Genomic DNA, 12,503 nt, shown 5'->3' with positions numbered 1-12,503 from the left:
GTACCAACTTTTGTCTATGAGTTGACAGTTGTCGTCTCGCCTTCTCTACTCTGCTTTGCAATGTTGTGGCGCTGAAGTTGGAAGCTATACGGGTTGGTCCTCTGGTGCTAGAAATTAAGTTAACAACGCACTTGCAAAGAAGGGCGCGTGCGTTCACATCGCCCAGCTCCCGATGAGCCGACTCCTGGAAACAGCACCCTGTCGTCGTGAAGCAAAGAAAATTCAGTTCATTTCGTGGCTCCTGTCATTATGGCTAGCCTTCGCGCGTGCCCAGTAGATAGGCGCACGCGCTTCACCGGTCACTGAACTGCCGGACTCTCACAGCGCCCGCAGTGCGTGGCTGCTCACCTGATGTAGCAGAAGAGAGGCACCGCGCACGAGGCGCACACTGTTGCCAGCAGCACCCAGGTACGGCTCAGGTAGGCCACCAGCGGCAGCAGACACATGCCGAGCGTCCAGCCCATGCACGCCACGCCCAACGTCAGGGTGCGCTGCTTGGCACCCACCAGCTCCAGGACTGCGCGGAGAGGGCGGAAGGGCAAGAAACTCGGTACAACGAAGTATTCGGTAAAAGTGCTGCAATAACCCCGTATAACGAAATGAGTTGCAGGGGGCCGATTTCCTCGGGGAAAAAATTTAGTGTATGCACTTGCCGGACGAGGACCACGCCTCTAACTTTTCTTGTGCCAGAAAGGTGATAATGCATCTTCTTTATGACCTCATTGTCTTTAGTGTGCAAAGGCAAGCTCCGTCCTGTAGTGCTTGACAGGCCACTCGAGCATGTGGTTGGAGACGTTTCTTAACGAACATATGATGAACCCGCAATTACAGGCCGTGCTGCAGATCACCGAACCAGGGACCTCAATTACCTGATAGCGTGAAGTGGTCGTTATGATCATCTTCGTGTGCTAGATCGTTTCTCTTGTCCTTCCTTTTCATATATAGCGCACAGTAATGAAACACAACTGATTTTATTTCCCCTGTACATTCTTTCTTTGTGTTATCACTGATCTTTTCACCTGCGTATAGTATAGGGGAACGAAGTAAAGCACTGCAACAGCAATGTTACTGTGAGAGTACATCGTGACATGCTGAGAGCGTACTGCATGGATATTTCTAGGGAGTCGCCGTGATAGTTCAGTGGCTATAGCGTTCTGCTTCTGAGCACGAGGTCGCTGGTTCGACTTCTAGCAATTGCGGCCGAATTTAGATAGAAGCGAAGTGCAAAGACGCTCGTGTGCCTATATTTAGGTGCACATTAAAGAGAATCGTGTGCTCAGAATAATCTACAACGTCGTCCCTCATAACCCAATGTGCAATTTCGCGAAGTTAAACCTCGCGATATCAGTTTACGTTCCTAGTGTCATCGCTCCAGACTCTTTCGGTTCCTTGTATACATTTATATGTATTAATATGTATTTGTATACATTTATGTATTGAAACCAAGTTCCAGCAGGCCGACCAGAATTTTGGACTTCCTAATATAAATGCTCATCAGATAGCACTCCGCCATTCGTCCCAGTGGTTTGGCTGACTTTGTCCACGCAAACTTAGGAGCGCCAAGTTATACAGTTCATGGCGACGCCGAGGGCGCGGCAAAGCTGGACGCCCCGTATGTGACTCACTGATGATGTAGGGCACCTGGTCGATCTGCGGGTCCAGCAGGGCGTTGACGAAGCGCATGACGACGAACATGGCGAAGTTGGTGGACAGCACGGCGCCGAAGCCCGAGAGCGCGGCCAGGGCCACGATGGCGAAGAACGTTGGCTTACGACCGTACCTGCCAGAAGAGTGAGAGTAGCTTAGTGGCTTGACTTTTTTTTGGTTTTATGTACAACCATATGGAGCAACGAGATAATGAAGCCGGGGAATGCAAAGTGAAGCTAAGTTTTTGCCTTTTAAATTTGAATTGTAGAAAATACAAGGAAAAGGAAAAAATGAAAGTGGACGAAAATACCCGTTGCCGGAAGTGGGAGCCGAGCCACGTCTTCCACATCCGCCGCCATGGCTGTGAAGGGTGCTGGTTAACGCCCCCAGGGCTAATCTAGTCCACACACCACAAAAACGACAAAAAGTTTACGGTAGGACGGTCGCCTGGCGAGCTTAACGGTAACTGCGACAAGTTCATTTCTTGGTACACGTTCCTCTTTCCTTATTACTTTTACAATTCAGTTAACGAACATAACAGTTCATTTCCCCCATGTATTTCATGATTTCATTGTTTGTTTGTTTAAAAGTGGTTGCGACTAGACCGCACAACTGTGACTTTTTGCTTCCGCAGTCGTCATGCTCTACAAGTAGCGCGTAACCAGGGCAGAATGCGTTTTGGCGTAAGCCGCTTCACTATGTTCCTAAGTTCCACAATCCTTGACTTCTTCAACAGGAACACATAAATGCCACGCGTTCATAGATCAAGATGGCTGGCGATAATACGCAAGAGAGTCTTTCGTCATAGAGCGAACTACGACTCACTAATGAATTTACAGCGACAGTTGTAGTCGGCTTACTCCCATAGTTGATTTGATATCCGCCAGTGTCCGTCTATGGAATCCCAGAATGCGTTAACAGAATGTTATAATATTAAAGAACGCAGGTCCAACGCACTTGCTGAAATTTGTGTAAAGCGAAGTTTTTTGTAAAATAGTTTGTTAAATGCTGTACAACTGATGCTCTTCTGCGCCGCGCTTTGCAGCACAACGGAACACTTACTTGTCTGCCTGGCAATACGCCGAGACCTCTACCACGTCACCCAGGCGCCCGCGGATTACACTGCCTCCGAGATCGGTGCAGTTTTCACCGAACCATATTCGAGTCCGGCCCAATTCGCTGTAGGTGGTGTCCGAAACCGCACATCCGTGACGTGTTTGCGGCTTACGACGTTGCTTTCGCCGCATGCAGACAGCAAACGCATAGCCTTCGCGATCTGCATCTGCTATCCAGAGGGGGCCGCCGCTGGGGCCTGGATTCGGACAGCGCGCTATGTCACTGTGTCTGGGATCGGCTCGTTTTACACGGCGAGAAATCGATCGATTGGACACGCCAAACCCAAGAGAAGAAGGAATTGTAAGTTTTGTTTCAATAAAAGAATTATGCATTCGAAGCCGTCCGTATGTCGCAGTGAGGATATTTAGGTACGTTTTTTTTTGTTTCATTGAATAATTCCGTAACGAAGAGAACCGGTCTCCGGTGTGCCTCTAGGATGGCTACACGTATAGGCCGATTCGTTATACGAGTAGTTTCCTTAGTTTAAGGGCTTCGGCCAAGCCGCTGCGGCGGTGAGTTGACAAACGCAGACGAGCAGCAAATCTACTTTGTCTGTGTTTACCAGTGAGCTACAAGCCTGACCATTACTTTAATCTGTGACTTTATATCGTGCTGTGTTCTGGGCAGCTTCGAAGCGCAGCCACGCGAGTGCGCCAGACACTGGACGTGTTATTTACGCAATATTATGTGATGAACGTACACTCAGGCTAAGCAATTGAACGTTTTGGCCGCCTGTGCTTTATTTTAGAGCGCAGCTCTTTGGCGTCCGTTCCTGGGTTTCGCGTCGTCGTCGGCGTTGTCGTCGGCGTTGTCGTCGGCCTCGTAACCAGCTCCGCCCCCCTTTCATCCCCCCAGCGCTAGCAGCGACCGACTGATACCGCTGGATGCCGCTGACGCCGCTAGAGAGTCAAGATAACGTGACTGCCTAGAACACCGTCGCCGCCATGCAGAAAGAGGAGGAAAGGGTCTCCCCCCCCCTGTTCTTGTGTGGCGGATAGGGTGCTCTTCAGTTGCCGACGCGCCGGTTATTTCACGTAGGCCCCGGCACGTCGACGAATACGTGACCACCTTCCCACGGCTAGACGTGGTTCTTAGCGCTGCGGAAGCGAGGGTATCATATTGTTTGTGTCGGCATCGGCGGCGTTGTCCCTGAAACCAGCTCCGCAGCTGGGGTTGACTCACTATCGGCGTCAGCGGCATCAGTCAGTCGCTGCTATCTCTTCCCTCCTCCCTTTATCGTGTTGTCCGCTTGCTGCGCGCGCTTCTGCCCCCATCGTTTGCCGCTGGGTGTACACGCCGCCCCCCTCCCCCCTCTTCCTGCGAGTCTCCGGTTGTCAAAGCGCCGGCTCGAACTTAATTCCTTTCTTCGCTCCTCCTCCAATGCAACCCCTGTGCGGTGGCAATCAGAGAGCCAGATCGGTGGCGGCGGATCTGTATATGTGCACCGCCCGAGCCGAAATTGCCGCTGCCGTTCGCCCTGTGCGGTGGCAATCAGAGAGCCAGATCGGTGGCGGCGGATCTGTATATGTGCACCGCCCGAGCCGAAATTGCCGCTGCCGTTCGCCACTGCGAAATTATCTGCCAGTTCTTTCTGAGCCATGAGCGAGACGACCGATGGAAGTCCTCCGTCTGCTGCTGCTGCTGCTGCTGCTGCTAAACGAGCTGCCAGAGCAGAGGCCCAGCGCCGTCGCCGTCAGAATCCAGAGGTGCGTGCCGCCGAAGCAGAAGCTTACCTAGTGGAGTCTTTGTTAAAGGAATACGTGTGAAAAATAAAAAAAAAATTCTGTGATAGCGCATACATGTGTTGCTCGATTTCTTTGCCTCAATCTATCGAAAAGGTGAAACAGCTTATTTGCTGCGCTCAAATTTCGCATTAGGAAGTAACGTAATCGTCGGTAATTTTTTTCTTCCTGTCATCGCGTTGTGAATAAAAAAAAGGGAGAAAAGGAAAAGAGACAGGAGATGGACAACAGGCGATAGTAGTAAAGAATGCCGGTGACCCAGAGTGCCCTTGAGAGCAATAAAGTTTCCAATAACGAAAGAGATCTTACGCAATCAACTGATAAAGTAAGCATTCGTAATGAGAAACGTACATTGATGGCACTGTAGAATACTCACTTGTCAGCCAATGCACCAATGATGACAGTTCCAATGACGCTTCCCGCGGTAGCTACAGAGTACACGAGGCTTGGAAGGTGACCGTGAGAACAGACCAGATCCCACTGCAGAATTAGGGAAGTCAACATTATATCTTCTTTTAACTTGTTTCTTTTAGGGGGGGGGGCAGGAAGGGGGTGTTAATGACAATTCAATATTTGGGGTTTTACGTGCCAAAACCACTTTGTGATTATGAGGCACGCCGTAGTGGAGGACTCCGGAAATTTTGACCACCTGGGGTTCTTTAACGTGCACCTAAATCTAAGCACACGGGTGTTTTCGCATTTCGCCTCCATCGAAATGCGGCCACCGTGCCCGGGATTCGATCCCGCGACCTCGTGCTCAGCAGCCCAACACCATAGCCACTGAGCAAGCACGGCGGGTGTGTTAATGACAGTGCGTGTTCAGATCACTTCGCAGTTCGTGAGATCTGAGTATCTGGCCACTTTCGTTTCCTCAAATTAGACAATTTGAGGCCTTCTAGTTTACGTAGGACAACGAAAAAGGCGTCCAACTAGAGCTTCGAATAAAAACTGCGCACAAAGTTAGCGTGAAGCCATGGACGGAGCAATATTAATGCGCTGTTACCGTCTTTGTAGGCGGTGAGAGCTGCTGCCTGAGCCTTCTTCGCTTAGTGCAGTTTGCTTCTTCAATATAGAAGCAAGTTCTTCGCCGTCGAACAGTTTTATTCCCATCTCTTCGATATATACGTGGCTCGTATACAATTCTTTTTGCGATTGTAATATACGAAAAGTATTCTTAGCGCTGAATAATGTGCAGCTTTCTAATAAATCACATTACACATTGAACCACCTTTTGAAGCAACGTGAACAGCGTCCTTTACAATTAGCCATTGCAGTCGAAACGACTAGTGAGTCAAGGCTATCAGGAGGAGGTCCACCAGATGTTCACCGAAAAATTAAGAAGGTGCTTTCCTGGCTCGAAAGCTACGACCACTTCGGACGCCGATGTTAAAAAAATCCCCTATGAATGATTTTTAAGTTTTTCACTGGACCTACCGAGAGCGCCTTCCCCTAAGCCCAACAACAATGAGGCGCTGGGCACTGTGGCAATGAGTAACCATAATCTTTTACTGGCAGGTTGTTGTAGCAATAGGCGGCTTTAGCTTGGCGATCGAGACTGAATATTGCCCCATCTTAGCTTCTCCTATAACGTTGCCGCGGTGTCTCACAACCTTCCCACGAAACAAGTCTCTCTTACGTATGGAAAAAGAAGACTTGAAGCTTCTTTGCGGGCTTCGGGGAACACTAGGTGTTGCAGGCACGCAGGCGGAAGACCTTTCTTTTGCATATTCTCAAGCAAAGCGCCGCTTTCTTCTCAGTATTTTTGAAAAGACCACAAGAAGTCACCGATGCCACTTGTCTAATCGTATGCAGTACAGTCAAGACAATCGATACGCTCCGTGCTAAATAACCGTGCTGGTGTATTAGTAGATCGCATCTTGTCAGCAATGTGTTCGTACGTTACAACAAAGCCCTTCTCTGCAGCGCGAGCATCGAGCTAGTAGTGTTCAGTGTCGCTGCAGATTTTTCCTCAGGAAAACCGGGGAAGATTACCGAAGAAAATTTTGAAAACCAGCTCTTAGTTACCATAAACAAGGTGTGAGCGACTGCATAGAAGACAATGAAAAAGCCAGCCTAGCTCGTTGTTTTTACTCCATTTCTGCAATGGCATTAAAAGTAGGTTTGAAAGTAATGTCAAAGTAATATATAACCTTGTTTTAGTAATTGGTCAATTACTTTTGTGCTGATATAATTCGTAAAGGTAATCAATTACATGTATTAAAAGAAGTTCCTGTAAATGGTTACTTTTTTTTCTCTGACGGAAACAAACAAGCCTGTTGGTTAGTAATCGAAACAGTAGCATTTGAAAGATCCTTCTGATGTGCCATAGCTTGTCCGAAAGTCTTAGAATCGTAAGCGTTATTTCTACCAAATATGCATTTAATGGTGGGGTGTGTAATGTTTCTTTGTTTTTTCTTCTTCAAATGGCAATGAGGATGACTTTACGCCCCGAATGTATTCGTGTATGGACGCAATGGCTTTGCGGAAACCCGCAAGGCGCGGAGAAATAAATAATAACTGGAAAATTAGACATCCGCCTAATGAATGTCTTATTTTCACGTTATTATTCGTGGATTATTGATTTGTGACAGAAGAAGCATTGTACGGGAGCGTGCTAGCCCGCATCGCGCGGAAAATTCAGTACAACTCTGCAGTGAGATTCGTCCCGTGACCGCGCGTTTGAACCCAGTCAATGTGACTGCAATGATGAAGAGCATATATACATGCGGGATCATTCACTCATATATGCTCGTCCTCAAAAAAGGCCCAGGGAAAAAAGAAATAAAGAGCAGAAACTGCGCGAAATAAAATACATTGATAGTTGGTATCGTTTTGAGTGGCAGTGATAAAATTTGGAATGTGAACGGATGAAGAAGAGAAGGTTTACTCTTAAAAGAACGCGTAAAATAACGAGCGGAAGGACAATTAATTGCGCCATAGTTTGCTGGCGGTTGCTTTAGAATTGGTGCTATATATATGCATGATTGTATATCGACTTCGTTTTAAAAGTGGTTCTTCGCCCGAACGTGAGGTTCCTACTAAGTGGACGTGCCATTGGCCCTGACTCCATAACTTCCATTCCGCAATTACAACAGGTTTCTCTTTAGTAAGCAAGTGAAAATTAACCTATGAACTTTAATTACTGAAAGTGTTGTTCCATTCTGATTTGCGATGTTCTCCTGGCAGACAGCGTGTCGCCGAAAAAATAAGTTTTCTTTACTGCGCTGCTTAAGAGGAGAGGAGGAGACAAAGGAGAGGAAAGACAGGGAGGTTAGCCAGTGTAAGTACCGGCTGGCTACCCTGTGCTGGGGAGAGGGGTAAAGGGAATAAAAGGAGAAAGAAGAAGAGGGAAAAAGAAATGAAAAAAAAAGAAAATTCACACAGTAACGCGAAACTACGCGCTACGACGTTCAAAGGCGGTCGAACAATTCGCCTGTCCTTAAAAACTTCAACAAAGCCCTTAAGGCCTTGAGTGCCGAAGCCCGTCTGGACCAATGTACTTGAGCTTTTCCCTCTTTGCTTGAACATCTGGAGCGCTGCCATTCACGTTATTGGCGCAAAGTACACTTAAAGTCGATATTTTTACGAACAGTATGATAAAAAGTGCAAGAATTTCGCTTACGCCCATTATCATCTTCAAAAAGGAAAATCGAAATCGTCGAAAGACAACTGTTACATTTCACGTTATCATGATTTTATATCCTCTGGGTTTTATAAATACTTGTTACTCCTTTCCTGCAACCTCTGAAATGTGTATCTTGTAAGCACAGCTGCCAAAAGAAAACGAAAGAAGTCTGCAGTCTTTCAACAACCTCCACCGCCGGCTCCTGTAGCTGCCACTCGTGGACTTTTTCGCTTGACGTATATATTACAATTTTCACCCTGATGCTGTAGTTCTGAGCAGACTTGCAACTACATAAAGAATGATACATTTTCTTGAGAAAAGCTTTCACCGTGCAAAGAAGAAAGAAAAAACCCTCGCCCTCTCAGAGCCTAAAGGAAATAGTAAATTATGTGAAATGACACCCACTGCCCCATTTCGTCGCTTATTCTGCCCGTAGCTTCCTTCTAGTGAGGTAAGCTTGCAAACCGCTGACGTCACACAAGGGACGAGTTAAGATTTCTCGGAATCACGAACAGAAAGAGCAGATTCCTTTACCGTCAGCGCGATCAAGTCGTTATACTTAGTGCGCATTCAGCTAACGCTACCCACATGAAGACTGAAATGCCTCTACGCTCTTTGCAGGCAGAACACTCAAAGGTACAGGAAAAAAGTGTTACGCCCGAAGGGCACGCCCGCTGACCTTCATCGGCGCCATTGCCGTAGACGCTCGGAATTAATTGCATGTTGCAACTTGGCTTCAATGCGCCACGCCGTCCGTATGCTTTCAGTTTCACAAGCGAGCACGGTGCAAAGTATAATAATATTTTGTTCGCAAATTTAAACGCGCACGTTGAAAAAGCAAGCTAGGAGGCACGCGGAGCGAGTCTAGGTGAAATTGTTGTTGTTTATTAACTGCGCCAATGTGGGAAGTTTGACTGTTGTGGAGTGCGCTGCTTCAGAATTACAGCTAAACCAACAACAACAACAACAACAACAACAACAACAACAACAACAACAACAACAACAACAACAACAACAACAACAACAACAACAACAACAACAACAACAACAACAACACAAAGCACACGAACAAACAGAAGTGCGCTATACGACGGGGCATGGAATTGCGTTGTTTTATGGCTGAACATCTGGTCGCGGAACACTTCGCAGCTCCAAAGCTCCGCGTCGGAATATGCACGTCGTAGTTACACACAACCTTTATACAAATGCGGGTAGGCAAGTTATAGATTATTTATAGACTTATTGTAGACCGCTTTTGGTCTTCTAATAAAATTACCCTTTCGACTATATAAGGTTAATGTGCTGTTGCAAATACGAATATATCTATCGTTGGAAATGTCGTTTTCAACTAATGTTACACCGTTTTACCGTCTGACAGCAAAAAAAAAAATGAATTTGTGAGCGAATGTTATTCGTTGGAAATGACATTAAATTGGCCGTGTGACAGGGGCGTTAAGAAGTTAACGAACTCTTATATGTAGCATTCGGTGTGTTGAATAAAATAAATAAAGTTAATTGTTGCAGATACCTTGTGTGTTTGTTTTTCAGGTTAGAGTGGTAGAATAAAACTATTCGGTATTCGGTTCGATAATTGAGGACTCTATTTATAGAACATATCACTTCGGGTTGATTCGAAAATTCCACATTTACAACATGTAAGATAACATCGCCTTGGGAAACATTGAGTCGCAAATATTTTCCAAAGAGTGTGTTATGCATTTCAGTTGAGGATCGTGTGTCGCCTCACATAGGAGTTTTTTAAATTGCACTCTAATCACGTTGTCACAAATGATCAACTGCCAACTTGAGCGCGCTTGACAGTCTTCTGGCATATCGTTTACGTTAAGAATTAACGCTCAAAAAGGACAGCGCTGCTCAAAGAGTCTGTTAAAAACAGGGACGCCGAGCGCAGGGTCATCGTCCGCAACTGTCCCTCTATTACAGCCGCTGTAGCCCTAGAAAGCCGGCATGAGCAAACGGATGTCATGTTTTGTGTCAGTGACCCATAGACAACGAAGTATACATATATATGTCTTTTATGTGGACAGAGAAGGCTACAGGCAGTGAGAGAGCTTTAACACCAAGGTGCATTTTGATATAATAGGGATATATCTGGGGAATAAATAAAAAAAAGCACTGTATAAATATAAGTAGAACTGGCTTAAAACCGGTTAAATTATCTATATGTGCCCAAAAGCGAAAAACGCTTTTGTATTACGTTTATATTAAGCATCATCGGTGAAGCCACAAATTAAACTGGATGCTACATTTCTACGCGTGATACAGTACAGCCTGTATATAGAAGGACCTCGGAGATATAGTGACTAAAATGCATTAAATTATAGGCTTTTGCGTGCTCAAATGATGATTTGATTATGAGGCACACCGTAGTGGGCGACTACGGGCTAATTTGGACTATTAGGGGTTCTTTAACGTGCACATAAATATAGGTACACGGGTGTTTTGACATGTAGCAACTAAAGCATAATTAGGGATATGTAGATGCAGAAGAGAGGAATTGTAGAGCGAAAAAGAAAAAAAAAAGAAAGAAAATGAGGATTTATGACTATCACTTAATCACGGGCGCCTTCTCCGGGTATTGTCACGTCAAAGTGAAAAGGTGTCTCAGAATAATACTGGTAGCAAATAGGGCCAACTGATGAAGACGACCGACATTTCGGGTTGGTGAAACGAACTTTACGATCTCGCGATTGAGATTATCACAATTTTACCTCGGTAGGCACGGTCTCTTCGTAGTGCAGGTCATCGTAACGAAACAGCTGGCAGGGCTGCCTGGGCGCACTATCGTTCACGAACCACGACGCGTTCCACGACGTCGCCTCGAACCCTTCTGCGGTCACCAAGCGTGTCGAGTTGAAATCCCGCATCGGCAGCACCGCACACTCGTCGTCGCTCACGAGCAGCTTGCGAATCTCTTGGGCGCGAGAATCGTTCAGGCCCAGGGCGTCCAGTTGCGGCACCACGCACTGATGGTCGGGCTCGGACAGCAGAAATATCAGGTTCATCGAGAAGAAAGGAAACAGTATCTCCGAGGGCAGTAGGAAGGCCCACAAAAGGAACTTCTGGAACTTGCCGAAGCCTCCGAGCTCTTCGATCACGTCTTCGAACTCCATATTCGAGCTCTTTCTTGACTCCGAGACGCACGGCGACGCTAGCGCTTCTTTTAACTCGCGTAGGGGCGTGCCTCTCTCCGGCGAACAACGAGAAGTAACGCGACGACGGACGCACGAGCTGGGTTTGGTGACAGCACTTATCGAAACATGGCGGTGGAGCCGAGCTTAACAGAGTCCCTCCCGCGTTGCTCCGCGCGCTTGCTGATGCTGCTATCGCTGGCTGCAGCCGGCCTAGCGAGGACTACGAAGGCTGACAGAGAGGAGGCAAAAAAAACCTTGTACTCGATGCTTGCGGCAAGCGCGGCGTAGCTGAGAGGCGAGGGGAAGAGAGTCTTGCGTCTGGCGCGCGGCCGGGCGTTATGTCAGCCTTTATTTTGTTCCTCTCACATTTCCTGCCGACGCCGTCGTCGACAGTTCCCCTCACCATGCCGGTCGCGTAGTATACGCAGCTTCAAATAACAGCACCCGCTTAGGCCGAATGAGCAGCAGTAGCGCTACGACGATGTGGTGTTACGCAAGCTTGTTCGCGGCCAAGTCGGTGGGCCCTCCAACACTGTGGAGGCCTATTTTGGAAGTTTAATGCGATTAAAATCCGCTGTAGGAGCGAGCAGGGACTGTATGAGCTCTGAGAATAGCCGAGAGGGAGGGATCTGCTCCAACACCTGCTCCGTTCGTTTGCCATCGGGAGATGAAAATACGACGCGTCAGCGACGGCAGGACAATGCTGTAGGGGTCGTCATACGAGCCGCGTTTGTGAAACGATCGTGTGGACCAAATGGTAAATAAATTTGCCCGTGCATATTCGCACTGCCCGACGCCTAGAAGCGACGATGTAAGGCGGTCAAATCCGATCATAACTTCCAGCAGGATATGCGAAGGTTCTTCCGATCCCTCAAATAGTTCCAAATACTTAAATCCACTCCCATTGTTTGGGGATGCACTGAAGCAGTATTCAAGCGCTCATAGCAGCTTAAATTTACCATGCTGTCCACCAGAGTAACTTTTCCTGTAATAACCGTAGTAGGCCTCGTATGAAGCTCATTTTCCCGGCAAAGTGGACTGAAGGCTGAAAATACAGACGCATGAATACTAATTGGTCAGTGGCATAGCCAGAAATGTTGCCCGGGGGGGAGGTGGCAGGGCTCACGTTGCAGCTCGGCCTCCTTCTGATAGGATTTGTCGATGTCTAAAATGCATGAATAATAATTACATTGCCATTGTTAAAGATGCTGCAAACGA

At 47.2% G+C, this 12,503-nt stretch overlaps 1 protein-coding gene across 1 annotated transcript in view; it reads right to left on the bottom strand.

Annotated features, from left to right (window-relative positions):
* The window catches only part of LOC142585708 (carcinine transporter-like), a 32,436-nt gene extending 20,850 nt beyond the window's left edge, over window positions 1-11,586 (bottom strand). Inside the window, exons 1-4 of the mRNA XM_075696676.1 lie at window positions 10,863-11,586; window positions 4,882-4,985; window positions 1,626-1,780; window positions 349-517 (exon numbers count right to left, since the gene is read on the bottom strand). Of these exons, the coding sequence (XP_075552791.1) occupies window positions 349-517; window positions 1,626-1,780; window positions 4,882-4,985; window positions 10,863-11,264 (830 nt within the window). The 5' untranslated portion in view covers window positions 11,265-11,586. The remainder of the gene's footprint in view (window positions 1-348; window positions 518-1,625; window positions 1,781-4,881; window positions 4,986-10,862) is intronic.
* Window positions 11,587-12,503: the final 917 nt, after the last annotated feature.

The sequence above is a fragment of the Dermacentor variabilis genome, chromosome 6 (assembly GCF_050947875.1).
Source record: "Dermacentor variabilis isolate Ectoservices chromosome 6, ASM5094787v1, whole genome shotgun sequence".
Lineage (NCBI taxonomy): Eukaryota > Metazoa > Arthropoda > Arachnida > Ixodida > Ixodidae > Dermacentor > Dermacentor variabilis.
The sequence above is the reverse complement of the archived record's forward strand: the minus strand, read 5'-3'. Positions and strand labels throughout refer to the sequence as shown.